General features: G+C 53.5%; 2 protein-coding genes across 3 annotated transcripts in view; both read left to right on the forward strand.

The window, feature by feature from the left end:
- Positions 1 to 78: 78 nt before the first annotated feature.
- LOC113837276 (zinc finger protein 444-like) lies at positions 79 to 15,726 on the forward strand. Its single transcript, XM_027430819.2, is given in 5 exon segments — positions 79 to 208; positions 10,989 to 11,329; positions 13,392 to 13,500; positions 14,985 to 15,538; positions 15,541 to 15,726. Coding segments are annotated over 4 exon segments (1,029 nt in total). The 5' UTR covers positions 79 to 208; positions 10,989 to 11,017; the 3' UTR covers positions 15,595 to 15,726.
- Galp (galanin like peptide) overlaps positions 128 to 18,976 on the forward strand; it is a 36,755-nt gene continuing 17,906 nt past the window's right edge. The window contains exon 1 of one of the 2 annotated variants that reach the window (XM_027430828.2): positions 128 to 208. The gene's annotated coding sequence lies outside the window, so the exon portion shown is untranslated. Of the gene's footprint in view, positions 209 to 13,391; positions 13,501 to 18,976 lie in introns of those variants that run through there. The other variant, XM_027430827.2, reaches the window with a different exon arrangement.

Here is an 18,976-nt window from a genome sequence, read left to right on the forward strand (position 1 = left end):
CCTCGGAGGAGGAGGGGAGTAGTTGGGTGGAACCGGCGATTCCGAGTGTTGGGGTGAGGGGACGGGGGCGGGGTGGGGATGGGGATGGGGGGGAGGGACGGGTGAGTTTGGCGCAAAGCCTGCTGGGGCATGGGAGTCCCGGCGAGCTGCTGTGCGCATGTGCGGGGAGGTGAGGGTGCTTTGGGGGGCCTCGCCCTGGAAGAGTGAGGTGAGCTAGTGGTGGGGGGGCGGGAGGGAGGGACCAGGGGGAGGGGTGCTCGGGTCTGCGGGGGGGGGGGGGGGGGTGGAGGGAGGGATGGGCGGTTTGGGGAGGGCGATGCTAAAGAGGCTGGGGCCGCGGGGGAGCGGGAGGATCGCGGGGTGCAGAGCTGGAGGCCTGGGTCGGGGGGGCTGGGCAGTCCGCGGGAGGGGGCTGGGGGTGCTCCGGGTGGAGGGTTCGGCCCCACCCAGGACGCCTGGGTCCCCGGGACCTCTCACCCCTTGGAGGAGGGCTGAGGGCAAGGGGTTCGTGCAGGGGCACGGCCGCGGAGATGGCTCGCACTCTGCTCTGCACTGTGTGCTCTGCGCTGTGCTCGCCCTGTGCGCTGCTGCTGCTGCTGCTGCTGCTAAGTTCGCGTGCACGTCTTTCTGTCTGCGAGTGGAGGGGGTTCGGGAGGGCGAGGACCTGCCCCGTGCACGGCTTTTTGAAAGCAGTCCCCGCCTCATTAGCTCGTCGCGAGAGGCGATTTTCGTTAATGTGCACAAGGGCTTTGGAGACTTGGCTTTTTTTTTTTTTAGCAGGGTGAGATGGACTCAACTCTTTTGGGGTCCTGATGAGCCTCCTGGCCCAGCCTCCCAAGTGCCGGGGTTACAAGCGTCCGCCCCGCTGTTGGGTTGTTTAGTTTTGTTTTAGGTTGCGTCCCCTGTAGCCCAGGCTAAGCGCACGCCCTGTGCAGCCAAGCCTTGAACTCCTCCCGCTCTTCCTGTCTTCATCCCCCCCCCCCCGAGAAACTGCTGGAATAAAAAGAAATGCACCACAACACCGGTCTTCACCCCCTTTTATGTCCCGTTTTAACACCCGCTCCAACTTATAGTTTAGTCTTGGGCACTTGTTAAACTTCTCACAAGGAGCTTGACGGTAAACGCGTGTTAATAATAGTGCATGCAAATTTGAGCACCCAGGTGGAGTTTCGTTCATTGCCAGGTGCTGTTCTGTGTACTTTTTCTTCTTTTTCTTGGTTTTTCGAGACAGTGTTTCTCTGTGTAACAGCCCTAGCTGCCCTGGAACTACCTCTGTAGACCAGGCTGTTTTTTGTTTGCTTTTCAATGATTTTTTTTTTTTTTAGAATTACGATTTTACAGTTCTAAAATTTTTATTGCTGACTTAAAAAAAAAAGATTTACTTATTTATTATATACAGTGTTCAGTGTTCTGCCTGCAATGCAGGCCAGAAGAGGGCACCAGAGCGCATTATTGGTGGTTGTGAGCCATCGTGTGGTTGCTGGGAATTGAACTCATGACCTCTAGAAGAGCAGCCAGTGCTCTAAACTCTGGGCCGTCTCTCCAGACCCCCCTTTTTTAATTTTTTTTTTTTTTTTTTTTGGTTTTTCGAGACAGGGTTTCTCTGTGTAGCTTTGGAGCCTAACCTGGTACTCACTCTGTAGACCAGGCTGGCCTCGAACTCACAGAGATCCCCCTGCCTCTGCCTCCCGAGTGCTGGGATTCAAGGCGTGCGCCACCAACGCCCGGCCAGACCCCTTTTTAATCATGGTTATTTTATGTGCATTCGTGTTTTGCCTGCCTGTGTGTCTGTTGAATCCCCTGGAACTGGAGTTACAGTTGTGAGCTGCCAGGCTGATGCTGGGAATTGAACCCAGGTCCTCTACAAGAGCAGCACCTGATGCTGTTAAACACAGAGCCATCTCTCCAACCCTGTTCTGGGTCCTTCTGTACTCTTCTAGTTGACTCTCTCCAGCCTGGATTGTTGCCCCCACTTTACAGCCAAGGAAATGGAGATAGTGTGTGAAAGGGGCAATTGTTCTTTGCCCAAGGACGCATTGCTGGTAGCTGGCTGGAATTTGCTCCAATTCTGCGGCTCTTGTCCTCTGAGTAAATATTTGGTGTGTTGTGTGGCTGAGAGCACAGAGTCCCCGGTTGCAGATGCCTGGCCCTTTGAAGGACCATTGAACCTAGGGCCGTGAGGTAGAAGACGGGGACCCTGCAAGTTATACATTTGGTTGAAGCAAAGGCAACAGCAAAACAAAGCAAAAACGCATGGTAAGGAGATGGCTCCATGGGGAAAGTGTAAACCGAGGACCCGAGTTTGGATCAGTGCTCAGGTAAACACTGAGCACAGGGACACCTCAGGGTGTGCTCCCTGGCTTGTCATCCCAGCTGAAGCAGCAAGCTTTAGTTTCAGTGAGTGACTTTTAATAATAAGGCCAAGACATCTAACCCCAGCCTTAGGCCCCCACAGGCCAAAAAGTCAACAGCTTGGAGAAATGGCAAAGCAGGGGGAAAAAAAAAAAGTCAGAAATTGTTGAAGGGGGGACACGAAACGCCCCTCCTCCTATGGTGACTTGGACCTTGGGCAAGACATCAGCAGCCCATCCTTTGGGGTCAGCCGAGGAGGAAATATTTAACCAGTGTGTCGGCTGAGAGTCGCTCTCTGTGGCCTGGGACTCAGAAAGACTAGTAACTAGCTAGTGTCACTAATTGACTTCTTAGTTTTGTAAGCTCCGCGTGGGAAAGACGGAGCTGTTTATCTCACCCATCCTGCTTTTCCTGTGGCGCGGGTTTCAAGCCTCCCCCCACCCCACCCCACCAACATGGCTTGAGCTTTCCCTGCAATCAGTTACAAGCTAGTCTGTGATCTTTATCACCCACTTGGGTTTATTTTTGATCTGGCCCCTGAAGGCCAGCGCCCGAATATGAGCTCCGGCCAGCTTGGAGGTTTTCCATCTCCACCTGTGACGTAGGCCTCCTTTTGAATTTTCTGCACCGATTCCTGCCCCCCACCCCCACCTCACAAGGCCCAGCGGTGAAGGTGTGCAGGCTACTGTCTGTCTAAGGTACAGCTTCTGCGGGGGGGACACGAAGTAGGTATCTCACTTAAGTAGACTGTTAAGATTTTCTTACCTCATCCACACAGGTTTGCTGTCTGTCTCGATCTGGCTTTAGGCTAGCCGGTTCAAGTCATAAAACTGGATTTTCCCATATTGCAGGAATTGGATCTCACCTCAAGGAAGTCCCCCTTCACCGGATCCAGATGTGACAGACATCTGCAGAGGGCTTCTTTGTTTGTTTTGGTTCTTCGAGACAGGGTTTCTCTGGGTAGCAGCCCTGGCCGTCCTGGAACTCGCTCTGTAGACCAGGCTGGCCTCCAGCTCACACAGATCCCTCCGCCTGCCTCTGTTTCCAGGGTGCTAGGACTAAAGGCGTGCACCACCGCTGCCCAGCCTACAGCAGGCTTTTATAAGGGGGCTACTGACTGCTCAGTCAGAGGAAGCTAATTGTGCTGATAGGTGTGTCTTCCAGGGTTCCTAGGAGGAAGAGGGCTGCACAGGGCTCCCTTTCCCTTTCTTCCTGCCTAGCATCCGTGCCACAGTGGTGCTCAGCCAGGCTTAGTTGTTTGTTTTCCCTTTTCATCGTATAAGCAAGGACTTGGTTTGGGGAAATTGATGTGTAGTTTGTGGCAAGTTTTACTTTCAAGATAGTAAAGCCACAGAACAAACAGTCTAATTGAACCTTAAAGGTAAACAGGCTGAGGGACTGGCAACATGGTCCAGTGGTTAAGAGCGCTTGTTGCTCTTGTAGGTGACCAGGGTTCTTTTACACACACACACACACACACACACACACACACACACACACACACTTATTTTTATGTGCATCGGTGTCTATATGAGGGTGTGAGAAACCCTGAAACTGGACTTAGAGACACTTGTGAGCTGCCATGTGGTTGCTGGGAATTGAACTCAGGACCTCTGGAAGAAGAGCCGGTGCTCTTAACCACTGAGCCATCTCTCCAGCCCTGATGACCATGGCTGAAATCCCATCACCCATGACTCATACGGTGGCTAAAACAGTCTGCAACTACAGTTTTTGTTGTTGTTGTTTGTTTTTAGCATGCTAAAAAAGGCTTGCTCTCTCCTTCCCCTCCCCCTCCCCCCCTCTTTTTAATTTCATTTATTTTGTATGTTTATGTGGGGTGAGGAGGAGCAGCCCAGGGCATACCAGGGCATACATATAGGTTGTCAGAGGGCAACTTGAAGGTGTCAGTTCTTTCCTGTTACCTTGGGGGTCTGGGGCTCAACCTCAGGTCCTCAGGCATGGAGGTAAGCACCTTTACCCACTGAGCCATCTCGCCGGCCCCTGGCACGTTCTCATTCCTTATAGGAGTCCCTTTACAATGTTGGGTGTTGGGGCCAGGTGTTGGTGGCGCACGCCTTTAATCCCAGCACTTGGGAGGCAGAGGCAGGCGGATCTCTGTGAGTTCGAGGCCAGCCTGGTCTACAAGAGCTAGTTCCAGGACAGGCTCCAAAGCAATACAGAGAAACCCTGTCTCAAAAAACAAAAACAAAAACAATGTTGGGTGTTGGGTCTCTGCCTTTTGGAGTATTTCAACAGTAATGGGGAGGCGTGTTTACAGTGTCCCATCAACAGTGAGAGTTGATCCTCTCAGCTGTATTCAGTTAATCCAGCTCTCAGCAACTCATTATTAAAAATTAAAATGTAGTTACGCCATTCCCCCCAAGACCTCACATACTCCTCCGTACTCCCAAATTGATGGGTTCTTTTTTTTTTTGACTGTGTGTGTGTATGCATACTACACACACACACACACACACACACACACACACACACACACATTTTAGTGCATGGCTATATAAGCACAGCCTGCTCAGTTCATTTAGTATCGCTTGTGTGTATATGAATTCAGGGCTAACCATTTGGTATGGTGAAACCAGTTAGGAGACTGATCCCTGAGAGACGCTAATTCTTCCTCTTCTGGTTGTCATTAGTCGCCTCCAGTTCTTTGTCTAGGGTTGGGAATTCCGTGGGGTTTCTACCCTCTGAGCTAGCATATGCTTTGATTCTGTCACTCTTCCAGTCGGTGACAGCAGTATCGTTGAGGTGTCGAGGTTCCCTGTCATTTCTAGGAGATGAAACATCACAGCAGGCTCCGTGGTTCTCTGGCTCTTACATAACAGTCTTTCCATCCCTTCTTCTTCAGTGCCCCCCCCCCCGGCCTCGGGGACAAGCATGGTGTTGTAGGTGTATCCTTTGGGACAGCCCCTACAGTCCGTTGACCTCTTTATTGTGACAGCTGTGGTTTTCTGTTTTGGCCTCCGTTTGCTGTAAACCGAAGTTTCTTTGATAAGCGGTGTGAGCTACACTTGTACCTGTAGATCCGAGAGTAAGTTTTAGAATGCAGTTAGGAATTATGCCGGTCTAGTAAAGTGGAGGCAGTAGCTCCTGCTCTAAGATCCAGAAGTTCAAAGTTATCCTAGGCTACATAGCGAGAGAGAGGCCCGCCTAGGCCATGTGAGACTCAAAAAAAAAAAAAAAATCAGAAACTGGGTAGAAGCCTGCAATAACCTGGTAGCATTAGGGCAGATAGTAACCTGCATGTGAGCATTTGCTACCATTGAGAGTCCATCCTGTGTTCTCTTTAAAAGATTTACTTATTTTCTCTCTCTCTCTCTCTCTCTCTCTCTCTCTCTCTCTGTGTGTGTGTGTGTGTGTGTGTGTGTGTGTGTGTGTGTGTGTGTGTGTGTTCCACCTGCGTGTATGCATGTAAGGCCAGAAGAGGGCACCAGATCTCATTGTAGATGGTTGTGAGCCACCATGTGGTTGCTGGAGCATTTCCTGGCACTCGCTCTGTGAACCAGGCTGGTCTCGAACTCACAGAGATCCTCCTGCCACTGCCTCCCGAGTGCTGGGATTAAAGGCGTGCGCCACCAACGCCTGGCCTAGCATGTATTAACTATGCCAATAATGGATCCCATGGCATGTATGTGTATAATCTATTTTATCCTATTCACATGAAATTCATAACCCTCTCTTGCCCTCCGGTCACTCCCGCTGGTCCTTTCCCCTTCTCAAATTGTCTCCCTCCTTTTGTGTATTGTAGTCTTTTTCTTTCCAGCTACCTGAGCATGGGTTGTTGATACCCTGGCTTCTCCCTCTCCCTGGGTCCTGGGCAGCCTTGCCCGGTCTCTGCGCCCAGCCTCTCTCCTCCCACTCCCGTGGTTTCTCCTCAGCACCCTGTCACTTCGCGCCTACCCTCTCCTGGGCCTGGGCCTTCTCCTTAGGGAACTTTTCCCGGTCGCAGGGCCTCTCTAATCCTCGGCCTCTCTCCCTGCCCCAGGATCGCTCCTCACTGCCAGCTGTCAAAGGTTGCATGGCTGCATCGTGCATGCATGCCTTAGGTGGCGGCAGAAGGGCTATGCATGCAGAAACCGAGTGAAACTGGAGTCATGGAGCCGCCGTTGCCCAGCTCCGAGCAGCAAAAGAACATGGGTGACGGGGTTATTCACAGGAGTGTAGACAACGTGGAAGTGACTACACCACTGAAGAAAACGTCTATAGGCAACAGTTAACTGCCTATAGGTCCCCTTGGAGGCTCAGGGTCTCTTGTGTGTCCCCCCCCCACACACACACACACACTCCCCTCAAGAGAGAATGTTGACAGGCCAAGACTTGCAAGTCATCACAACTGCTGGGAGTTCATCCGCGCCTTTCTCTGGCTCCCACATTCTCTGTTCCCTCTCTAGTTCCCTATACCCTGGGTCTTGGATGGAGTAACACAGGTGTCCCACTTAGAGCTGAGCATTCAAGACCAACATCCCGGCTGGGCGGTGGTGGCGCACACCTTTAATCCCAGCACTCTGGAGGCTGGGGCAGGTGGATCCCTGAGTTCCAGGCCAGCTTGGTCTACAGAGCCAGTTCCAGGACAGCTAGGGCTACATGGAGAAACTCTGTTTTCAAAATCACCCTCCCCCCACCACCAAAACAAATAAAAAAAACCGAGCTTACCCTTAGCACCCTGGACAGCTCTCAGACTCTACAGTAATGGCTTGCCACAATAAGAAGCCTCTCTGGCCAGCTCTGACAGCAGCACCGAGCTGTATGGGTATAAGCATAAATATTCAGAAGGCACTTTGACACTCACACCATGCCTGTGTAGCAGAGCAACGAACAGCAATTGCTTCTTCGCCAGGGCCTGTGACGTTCCCAGACATGGGCTTTTGACTGGGTTTACATCAACAGACATGAATTCCCTCCTGCGGGGTGGGCCTCAAAACCAGTCAGAAACCGTGGGTTACCCCCCCGTAACTGACCTGCCACTAATTCGACAGTGGGCGCATCTTAACTGCTCATCAGTGACATGGCACCTTCTCGAGTTTTCTTAGTTAAATAGCCACCAGGAAACTAGGAAGAGGGAGGTTCTGCCAGGCCACGGTTGCCCCAGAGAGGGTTCCATGAAATGTTTTCTGATTATGGTTGCCCTTCTTTAAGTGTGGCAGCCCTGAGGGGAAAGGCTTCCCCAAAGGAAGTTTTCAGCTCCGAGGGTAACGGCGTCCTGGCCATTGGGAGCCAAGGAATACCACAAAGTCACAGTGTACAACAAACCTCACACAAGAGGTTTATTGGGAAGGGCACAAGAGGGTAACTACCTGTGCAAGGGGAGGAGTGGCAAAGAGCTAAGTGGGAGGCAGGCTTTATTCAGGGTTACTTGCAGCAGGGATGGGGGGATGGACGGGGTGGGCAGAGATTTCCAGGGTGGGAATTAGTGAGATATCAAGTCCTGAGCTTGGGCGGGCTCAGGGATTGGTGAGTTTTCAGAACACCCAGACTTTATACTCTACACTTCCCCAACTCCTCCCAGGTCCTCTCCATCTCCCCTCCCATCCCAGTCCATACCCTTTCTGTCTCTTGTTAGAAAACACAGGCACAGAGCAGTGGTGGTCCACGCCTTTAACCCCAGCACTCAGGAGGCAGAGGCAGGCGGATCTCTGTAACTTTGAGGCTAACCTGGTCTAAAGAGCTAGTTTGAGGACTACACAGAGGGACCCTATCTCAAAAAACAAAACAAAAAAGCATGGTTTGTAAGAAAACTAATTTTTATTTTGCAAGTGGTTATCAATTGAAGATAGGTTCGGGGTTAGGGATGAAGGCATGTGTCCATTTCTTTCAGCTCTGGAACCCCATCTGGCACAGACCCATGCAGTCCCAGTGCACACTGCCACAGTCTCTGGAGTTCATGCGTGCGCCAGTTCTGTTGTATCTGGAAGGCATTGTTTCTTTGGTGACCTCCATCCCCTCTGACTCTTACAGTCTTGATGGGACCGAACATTCCAAGCTCCCACTGTGGGCATTGTCCAGTTGTGGGTCTCTGTATTTGTTCCCGACTGCTGTAGGAGGAAGCTTCTCTGATGACAGACTGAGCAAGGCACCCATCCATGAGGAGAGCAGTATGCCATTAGGGGTCATTTTATGGCTGTGTAAAGCGGTGAATAACTGATATGAAATCCATAAGGTTAGGGTAACTTTTAATAGATGAATGCCAACCAACAGCAAGCCAGAGCGTGCCAAAGCAGGAAGGTGAGCCTGTGCCTTGTCTGTCCCTTTAAAACCTCTCCCAGGTCATTCTGACATCACCTTGACCACACCCTGATGGGAGTGGTTGGGCACACCTGTAGCCAGTCCTTAGGAGGCGTGGTTACTTAACAGTGTAAACTATCCAAAAATTAACAATCATAAAGGTGAAATATAAGAAGATACAACAATCTGCTTTTGTCATATCCTAACTATGTCTATTTTAACTAAACCCTAAAGTCATCTGAAGGAGATGTCCAAGCCTGAACACCTCCTTCCAATCCCAACCATAAACAATAGGAAGCTATCCCTAACTAGGTATACATTATCCTTAGTGACAGCAATGGGGGGAAGGAGGCATAGCATTCTCCAAGTTATTTCCTGCTGAAAGTCCCGAATGGGTTATATCCAGTCCATGTTAGATGGGATTCGCTTGATTGAAGATCTAGGTTGAAATCCTCAACTTGATTGAAGTCAGTACTTAAGCTCTGGTCGGAGTGTCAGGTGAAACAGAGTAAATTGGATCCAGTGCAGTTGAGGAGGTGTGGCCCAATTCCTTTTCCAGAGCATCCAGGGATTGCTGTCAGGCAGGTCTTCATTGGCTGTGTGGGACTCAAACGTAAGTGTTAGCAGAGAAATGTTTGCTTGTGTATGTACACATGCTGGGAAAGGCAACCATGGGAAAATAACAATTATGAGAGGGTGCAGACCTTGAAAGAAAGAGCCAAGAAAAGACAAAGAAAGTCCCCCAAATTCTTCTCTTATTCTGTATTACATCAATTGGCTTCTTAATACTATACAGAAATTCTAAAGTTTAGTTAAACAACGTGCTTGGATTTTAGAGGAGGAAAGCCAAATCCACCTCTAAATCCAGCATTGGTTTAATTGAATAAGGACTAGGAAATAAAGAGAAATAGAGTTCTCTGAGAGACAGCTATAAAGTTTACCGTATGGCACATTCCTTTTGTTTGATGGCTATAGCTACCTTCTCTTCTTAAGCATCTACCCATGCAGTGTCCTTTGCCTTCTGGAGATGAGTTTTCCTGTGAAGATAAAAACAAAACACTTCCCTTTCCTTTGGGAGGTTTCTATTTAGTTTATGAGATATACCTTGGTAGAATACCTGTCATTTGTCCTCATGGAGAGGTTTTTCCTTTTCAACTCGAATCTTGATCAACTTTGATGGTATCCAAAGTTTTTCTTCTCCTGTGGAAACAAAGGCAAAACCCCTTCCCCCTCATAACACATGTCCTGGTTTCCATGCAGAGGTTAGTACATCTTTGAAGTATACCGGCTAATTCAGTTCAGCAGTTTTCTCCATAGTCCAGTGTCTCTCTGCAGCTGTTTGTCCTTTCTCGTTGGCATTAAGAAAGTTTACTGTTAATAAAGCATTATACAACCTATGTTTGGGGTGGGGTTGTTTTCCCAGCCTGTCTATGGAGCATCTCCTTTAGTGTTCTATTAGATCTCTCAATCACTGCTTGTCCCGTAGGACTGTGTGGTATACCGATGACAAGCTTTATGTTATAATATTTGAAAAACTGTTCCAATTTTGTGAAGACATATGCTGTGCCTTGTCTGTCCCTTTAAAACCTCGACCACACCTTGACGGGCGTGGTCGAGCACACCTGTAGCTAGTCCTTAGGAGGCGTGGTCACGGTGTCTCCCTACCGCTACGTTCCTTTTATAGAACAGTAGTGTTTGTCTTGCCCCCAGGTCCCTGACCTATCTGGTCTCGGGTTCTCGGCCACCTGAGCAGTGTCAGGGACAGGTTCCATCATAGGAAATCAGCCCCAGATCCAAGCAGTGACTGGCCACGCCCCCAACTGTGTACCTCTGTTGCACCAGTGCGTCTGGCTGGCAGACCACCATCGTAGATGGAAGGCTGTGTAGCTGGGTTGGGGTCTACCTTTCTCCTGGCACTGTGGGGAGTATCTCCCAGTAGGATGAACACCAGTTCTAGTCCTGGGGGCGAAGGCCCCAGGTAGGCAGCGGCTCAACCGTGTTCAGTGAGTTGTGTAGGTGTTCGCCTGAAGCAATAGGGCCTCACTATCAGTTTGTGGAGAGCAGCCAGTAGCCTTGGCAGTAGCCTGGATTTGTTTGGGGGTTCCCACGGGGCCTCTTTAGTCAACAGCTTGATTAGAGGCAACCCATTCCTGCCTGCTACCAGAAGCTTCGTTTGATGACAAGAGATGTCCATTTGGCCTGTCTGCTCCTTGGTCAGAGGCAAGCGGGCAAGCTTTCGTTTCACAGAAACATGAAATGGGAGCCCAAGAAGTGGACAGGCAGGTAATGGTTAGCAGCCATCTGGCTTCAGGCTAGTTCTCTGGCCCACATAAGAGGCCATAGTCCAGCCTGCTGAGCTGTGCCCTTCCTTCCCCATTACTGACTGTCCCTTTCTACAGATACTGGTGACTGGAACCCAGGCGGCCCCATGGAGGCCGCAGCACCCCAGCCGGTGAAGCAGGAGAGCCTGTCCGTGGAGGCCCTGACCCTGGACTCCCCCTGGCACCGCTTCCGACACTTCCACCTGGGTGACGCAGCAGGGCCTCGGGAGGCCCTGGGGCTGCTCCGCGCCCTGTGCCGTGACTGGCTCCAGCCGGACGTTCACACGAAGGAGCAAATGCTGGAGCTGCTGGTGCTGGAGCAGTTCCTGAGTGCCCTCCCCGCAGACACCCAGGCCTGGGTGTGCAGCCGCCGGCCCCAGAGTGGGGAGGAGGCCGTGGCATTGCTGGAGGAGCTCTGGGTGAGCAGGCGGCCCTGGTGGCCGTGGCTGTGGCCGTGGGAGGGACTCCACGTCACTTACAATCAGAAGCATGCAGACAAGGAAGGTGTGGTCTGTGGCTGGGTCACGGTGGCTCTTCCAAAGATGCAAGGGCGCCTCTCCAGTGTCATCTGTATACCGGGGGTCCCCAGTTCCTCCCTCAAGTAATAGCTGAGGGAAGGCCCAGCCAAAGGCTCCCTTGCCCAGAAAAAAAGCACAGCAGCCTAAAGGAAGCCTCAGGAGCCTCAGCAGCGCAGGTGGAGGGGTGAGGGTGTCTCGAAAAGATTCCCAAGCCATCCGACAGGTGGACAGGGCCAGCCAGTCCTAGCTACCGAGTGGGGAGCTATGAGCTCGGAGCCCTCAGCCTGGTGTGGTAGTTCATACACGTGAAAGGGGCTGAGGCAGGAGGGTCACGCAGCGCCGTCTGTAGCCAGACCCCCCTCTCTTTAAAAAGAACCAAAACCCCAAAGCAGAACAGAAAGTAGGGAGTGACCTCAGTTAGGGTGCCTCTCACTGTGCTGTCCAGGGTTTTTACCAGGCCTCAAGCTGGGCCACACGGTGGCTGGCCACGTGTCACTAGCCCCCTCCAGAGCCAGGCTAATCTTGTGTGGTCCAAACCCCCACCTCAGATCACTTAGTCTCTTTTAAAAAATAATTAATTAATTTTGTCTGGTCTGGGGCCTAGGCAGAAACCCCTTTTCGTAGGTATGACATTTGAAGGGTTACGTATGACATCCCAGAAGCCAGGACAACAGCCAGCCTTCTCTGGGGCCATTAAAAAAAAAAAAACTTTTAAATGGCAAATACATGTATTTAGGGGGTTGGGGGGTAGACGTCAAGCACACCCCACCCTGCCTGTGGAGGTCACACACAGGGTGACCTCAGAGTGGGTTCTCTCCTTCCACCATGTGGCACTCGGGCCATCGGGCTTGTCAACAAGCCCCTTTACCTACTGAGCCATCTCAATGGCCCACCCTCCGTGTTGCCTTTAACTGAAGATGGTAAGGTAGTTGCTTTTAATGTGTCTGTCTAGCAGAATCTTCAAACAAACAAAAAAAACCCTCCCAAGTCGTGTGAGGCGATACACACCTATAATCTCATTATTGGGGATTAAGTTAGGAGGATTGTGAATTTGAGGCCAGCCTGGGCTACAGAGGAAGACCCTGTCTGCAAAAGAACAGCAACAAAAATCTCTTTTACTGGTCAAGTGGGAGGGTCCTCCTTACCTAGATAATCTAAAGTGGGGAAGTCATTGTTCTAATGACTCTGCTCAGCTCCTTGGGCTTGGGCTCAGGCTCCGGTGGCATAGGCAAATCCCTTCCAGGGATGGCTTTGATGCTCATACGACCTGTCTCATTAGTGTAATAAATGCCAACAACAACTTAAGGGAGAAAGGGTTTTTTGGGGGGTTGACAGTCTGTCACCGAGGAGAACCCTGGTCTTCAGAGCTAGTTGCAGGACATTCAGGGCTACACACAGAGAAAAAAAAAGTGTTCTCTGATCCCCATATGTAAACACACACACACACACACACACACACACACACACACACACACACACGGTAGAAAGAAGGTTCTGTTAAGAGCTCTTGCTGTGTCGGGTGTTGGTGGCTCACGCCTTTAATCCCAGCACTGGGGAGGCAGAAGCAGGAGGATCTCTGAGTTCAAGACCAGACTTGTGTACAAGAGCTAGTTCCAGGACAGCCTCCAAAGCCACAGAGAAACCCTGTCTCGAACCCCACCCCTACCCCCCCCCCAAAAAAAAAAGAAGAGCTGTTGCTGTTACTGCTGAGGACTGGCGTTTGGTTCTCAATATCCATGTCAGGTGGCTCACAACTTCCCGTCACTCCAGAGGATCACATACTGCCCTCTGGCCTCCGCGTGTGTGTGTGTGCCTGCGCGCCCACCCCAACAAACTAGAAGTAAATGTCAAAAACAAACAAAAAGCAGGCGATAGTGTTTGAGGACTGTGTGTAAGGTGTGCAGAGGGAGGTACACAGGCCACTGTCCTCTCTCAATTTGGCGCATGCTATCTCTCGTTTCAGGGCCCAGCAGCCTCCCCAGATCGGTCCTCAGCAATGAGGGCACCCCGGGATATGACGGAAGGCTCGGGGGTCACTGTTGGAAAGGAAGAAAGTGGGGCGATTCCCGTAGGTGAGCAGCTGGCCCCTTTTCCCACCCCAACATCACGGGTCCGTGTCTCCCGGGCTGAGGCAGGGACTGACCTGGCCATCTTTACTTGTTCAGCCAATGCTCCGGGGGCAGCTCAACACATGCACCCCCTGCCTTTGGGGAGCCCTCGGAAGGTGGGGTCAGACTCTTCCTAACCATCGGCCACCAGGTGCTGGTCTGCGCGTGCATGGAAAGCCCGTAGCCCAGGCTGGCACAAGTCTGTTTCCTCGGCCTCCCGCGTGCTAAGGTTACAGGCGTGCCCCGTGAGAACTGGCTGTAGTGCGTTCAGGTCCAGGCTTCCAAGGGGCCTGACCGAAGGGTGGGTGCTGCTGCTAACCCACGGCTGGGCCCCGGGCTGCCTGCTGCATATCCTATGCACCCGGACCCCATTCAGACCGGCGCCAGGGACGTGGCATGCACGTGCCTCCGCTGCCAGGTGCTGCGCCAGGGTCCCCAGCTAGGCACGGAGGGAGGCTGTGCCGTCACGTTAGGGGGAGTAGGGGGAGGTAGAGACACGGAGACAGCAGATAACGACAGAGGGTGGGGCTGTCAGACAGAAGAGGACCCCGAGTTGATGGTGTAAAACCTGCAAAAGCGAGGTCGCGTGGGCCTTCCCGGGGCTGCCCAGAGCAGATGGGAAACCCGTGTGTTTGCTGCATTCGGACCCCCTCAGCCTTGCGCAGTGCAATCGGCCCACCCGTGTGCCTGCGTGCGTGTGTGTGTGCGAGTGTCTGCGTGTGAGCGTTGTGAGTGAGCGTGTGCGTGTGTGAGCGAGTGTGTGCAGGTGTACCTGGGGAATATCGCGCGCGCGTGTGTGTACCTGGGTAATATCTTGTGTGTGTGTGTGAGTGTGTGTGTACCTGGGTAATGTCGTGTGTGAGTGTGTGTGTGTGTGAGTGTGTGTACCTGGGTAATATCCCGTATGCGTGTGTGAGCGCGCGTGTGTGAGCGTGTGTAAGAGCATGCATGAGCGTGTGTGTGTGTACCTTCCCTCCCCACCCCCTGGGCTCTCCGCTGTTCCTAAGTCCGTGTGCACCCCACCCGTGTCTACTGGTCCACTATGTGTGTGTGTGAGCATGTGTGTGTGAGCGTGTGTGTGTAAGAGCATGCGTGAGCGTGTGCGTGAGCGAGCGTGTGTGTGAGCGTGTTGTGTGAGCACGCGTGTGCGTGTGTAAGAGCGTGCGTGTGCGTACCTTCCCTCCCCACCCCCTGGGCTCTCCGCGGTTCCTAAGTCCGTGTGCACCCCACCCATGTGTCTACTGGCCCTCTCCCCCAGGGCCACCCGGCTCCCGATCCAGCCCCGCACGCACTGTCCTGGCGTCACCCATCCATCCATCCCTCGGGCGGGCTGGGGGGCGGGCGGTGTGGGGCTCCTGGCCAGGAGGCTCAGGTCCTCTCCCCCGGGGCCACCTCCCTGCCCGCACGTGTGCCGCTCGCTCCCCCTGACCCTGTTGCTTGTCCCGCAGGGACCGGGGCGTCGGGGACAGAGGCGCCCGCCGCGGGGACGGCGGGGACGGCGGCGCGCCCCTACAAGCAGGAGCCGGGCAGCCCCCCGCCCCTGCCCGCGCCTCTGGTCCCCGTCCTCCCCGCCTTCCTGGCGGCCCCGGGCACCGTCACCGTCTCGTGCCCCGAGTGCGGCAAGTCGCCCCTGAAGCCGGCCCACCTGCTGCGCCACCGGCAGAGCCACTCGGCCGAGAAGCCGCACGCGTGCCCCGAGTGCGGCAAGGCGTTCCGGCGCAAGGAGCACCTGCGGCGCCACCGCGGCACGCACCCGGGCAGCCCGGGCCCCGCGCTGCGCCCCCTGCCGGCGCGCGAGAAGCCGCACGCGTGCTGCGAGTGCGGCAAGACCTTCTACTGGCGCGAGCACCTCGTGCGCCACCGCAAGACGCACTCCGGGGCCAGGCCCTTCGCCTGCTGGGAGTGCGGCAAGGGCTTCGGGCGGCGCGAGCACGTGCTCCGCCACCAGCGCATCCACGGCCGGGCGGCCGCGGCGCAGGGCACCGCCGCCCCAGGACCGGAGGGCGGGGCGGCGGGGGCGGCGGTGGTGGTGCCTTCCCGCCCTGGGCCCTGGGGTAGCCGCGGTTCCAAACACCCGCTGCACCGCGGGGGCCCCATCCATCCATCCATCCATCCATCCATCCATCCATCCATCCATCATCCCCTTAGCGCCCCACCCACCGCCACCTCGGTCACCTCTTCCCTAACCCAGCGCGCCTTTCCCTTTCAGGCCCCACGCCCACTCCTTCCTCCCTTCCGGAGTTCTCCGCCTTCACCCGCCCCTGCAAAAGATCCTTCCCTCCCTCCCTCCCTCCCTCCTCCCTCCCTCCCTCCCTCCCTCCCTCCCTTCTTCCCTCCCTCCCTCCTCATCCCATCCTCTTTTCGTGGAGGGGAGAGCTTCCCCGGGACACCCCCTTCATTGGGGGGAGAGGGGAAAGGCGCTCAGGGAAGGAGCAGAGGGCCCCCACCCCACCCCACCTTACCCCCAGCCTCCCGACGAAGGCAATATTGGACCCCAGGACAGAGTCGGGGCCAAAGGCAAGAGGAGGCAATGGTTTCTGAAAAGGAGCCGGCCCAGACCCAGGATCTGGTTCCCTCCACAGTTGCAAGGCAATGAGGTGGGCAGAGGTGCCTGAGAAGCTTGTCACAGATGGCAGGTCACCAGCCTCAGAGAGAGTAATAAAGTGACTGATTCCGTGTGTAAGGAAGTCTGAGGCTCTCCTGTGTTGGGGGAGTTGAGCATCTGAGACACGGGGGACTTGGGTGGGCTCCCACCCGTCAACCCACACTGCAGAAGCAAGGACTGGACTCAAGGTTGGTCCGGTACCAGACACGCTCGCTGCAGTCCCGGTTGTCTCCTGGCTGTTGTAGCTTCAGGCAGGTGGTGCCCCTCTGGGCAATAGTTCCAATTTTTTGTTTTCTTTTGTCTTGAGACAAAGGTTTCTCTGTAGAGCCCTGGCTGTCCTGGAACTCAGGCTGGCCTCCGGTTCGGTTCACAGAGATCCACCTGCCTCTGCCTCCCGAGTGCTGGGACTAAAGGCATGCGCCACCACGCCAGGAAAGTCCCAATTTCTTAAGTCATAGTACTTTAAATATCGCCACCACCCTCGCCAAGTTGTTAAGTTAGGTGACTCCGTGTCATTGAGGGACCCCTAAGTAACCAATGCCAGTAGGTCTGGGACAGTGCGTTGTGCCATGAAGACTTCATCAGGCCTTGGGAAGGAGAAGACTGTCCCTAGTCCTCAGTTCTGCACGCACACAGTCCAGCAGTCCAGACCTGATTTTATCCAAGAAGGAAACCTGCCAAGAGAGTGCTGTGTGGCTTGGGAAGAAGTGGGCACCTGTTGCCAGCTGCGCTACCACCTCCGGGCTTGAGACAGGGTCTTGCTGGAGCAGCCCAAGCTGACCTTGCACTTACTAAGTCGTCAAAGATGACCATGAATTTCTGTTTCTCCTGTCTCCACCTCCCCGGTTTTGGGGTTGGGTGTGCATGATGGTGCCTAGGGTTAAAGGCGTGTGCCAGCATGCCCAAGTTTGATTCTATTTATTTATTTAGTTATTTAGTTATTTTGGAGACAGGGTCTATGTGTAGTTCTAACTGTCCCGGAAAATTCTCCATGTAGACCGGGCTGGCCTCAAACTCATAGAAATCCACCTGCCTCTGCCTCCCAAGTGCTGGGATTAAAGGCATGAGCCACCAACGTCCGGCTGAGTGCTGGGATTTAAGGTGTGCGGCTCCATGCCATGGCAGAAATGGGGGTGGGGGGCTCCACTGGGAAATATGCGTGAGGGGGTAACGTAATAGGAGACTAAGGCTGTCCTCACAGGAGTGGGGATTCCTTTCAGGCAATGGAGCCCTCTGGTGGTAAGAGCTGAGTCTTGAACTAAGAGGTGGGGGGGTCTTCTCTGGGCGGCTTCTGCAGCTCTCGGATAGGAAGGAACGGGTTGGACAGCCCTGTCTGCCAGGAGAATTTTCACTGGCATTTCGAGAAACTGGCAGAGAACGCAGACTCTCCCTCACGCCTTCAGCAGTCCCAACCCTGACCCCTGTCGATTACCTTGCTGCTGCCTCTCTCTGGCCTCCAGTTCTCGTGGCCACGGGTAGGAGACGTCTAATTGGATTGTCCAACATTTTACAGCCACTCTGGTGCAGACACTCACAAAGGTGTAGACCCAGACGGCAGGCGGGTGCTGCCAGCCCCTTTGACAAAGCCGCCAAGCCGCAGTTGCCCGCCCTAACATGGCTAAGGAAGCCTAGTTCTAAAAGCTAGACCAATGCCGCAGAGTGTGCAAAGGGCACGGGGCCCACGCTCACGCAGTGTCTTGCTCGGCAGCACTGTATTGAGAGGTTTGTTTTGCTGTGTATGGGACAGACTGAAGTCACACAGTCAGCTGCAGGCTGTCGAGTGACTAGGAGGAGCATGGAGCAGTTGGGGGTGGGGTGCCATGCAGACTGGGGGACTCATTTGCAGTAACAGGAAATACATGGAGGAAACCCTGTGCTGGGCTGAGACAAACCAGTGGGTAAGGGCTCTGTAGAAGAATGAGCATAGGCCAGACGGTGGTGGCACACACCTTTAATTCCAGCACTCGGGAGGCAGAGGCAGGCGGATCTCTGTGAGTTCGAGACCAGCCTGGTCTACAAGAGCTAGTTCCAGGAAAGCCTCCAAAGCCACAGAGAAACCCTGTCTCAAAAAACCAAAAAAAGAAAGAAAGAAAGAAAAAAGAATGAGTATAGATCCATATCCATATCCATCACCCAGCACACAAAACTCACCTCTAAATGGATCAAGGACTTCCACCTAAGACCAGATACCCTGAGGCCTGGTGTGGTGGTGCACACCTTTGATCTCAGCACTCGGGAGGCAGAGGCAGGCGGATATCTGTGAGTACGAGGCCAGCCTGGTCTCCAGAGCGAGTGCCAGGATAGGCTCCAAAGCTACACAGAGAAACCCCATCTCAAGACACAAAAAAAGAAAGACAGAAAGCTAATGAAAAATAGCTGTGGCACACGATCCGGCGACACCACTCTGCCTGCCCCCAGCAGACTATACGATCATACTCTAGAGACCCTTGTTCATACGTGTTCATTGCTGCCCTGTTCCTAGTGGCCAGAAGGTGGACACTGCCTAGATGTCCATCAGTCAGTGAATGGAAAATGAAAATTTCTGTTTACACGACCGACTATTCTTCAGCTGTTGGGGAAAATAAAACTGTGAGATTCACAGCCAAACGGATGGAGCCGAGAACAATCATTCTGCGTGAAGTCACCCAAGCCCCAGTCCCAGAAAGGCAACGGTCACACATTTTCTCTCGTTAGTGGACGTTAGCTTTATTTAAGTCTTCACATTTGGATACCCACCAAGGTCAGAAAGTAGTAAGGGGCTTTCCAAGGAGGGGAGAGAGAAAATGGTGATAGAAACACTTCTTTGATAAGTGGGAACCCCAGCTCAAGTTGACT

This window comes from Cricetulus griseus, chromosome 9 (genome assembly GCF_003668045.3).
Source record: "Cricetulus griseus strain 17A/GY chromosome 9, alternate assembly CriGri-PICRH-1.0, whole genome shotgun sequence".
Lineage (NCBI taxonomy): Eukaryota > Metazoa > Chordata > Mammalia > Rodentia > Cricetidae > Cricetulus > Cricetulus griseus.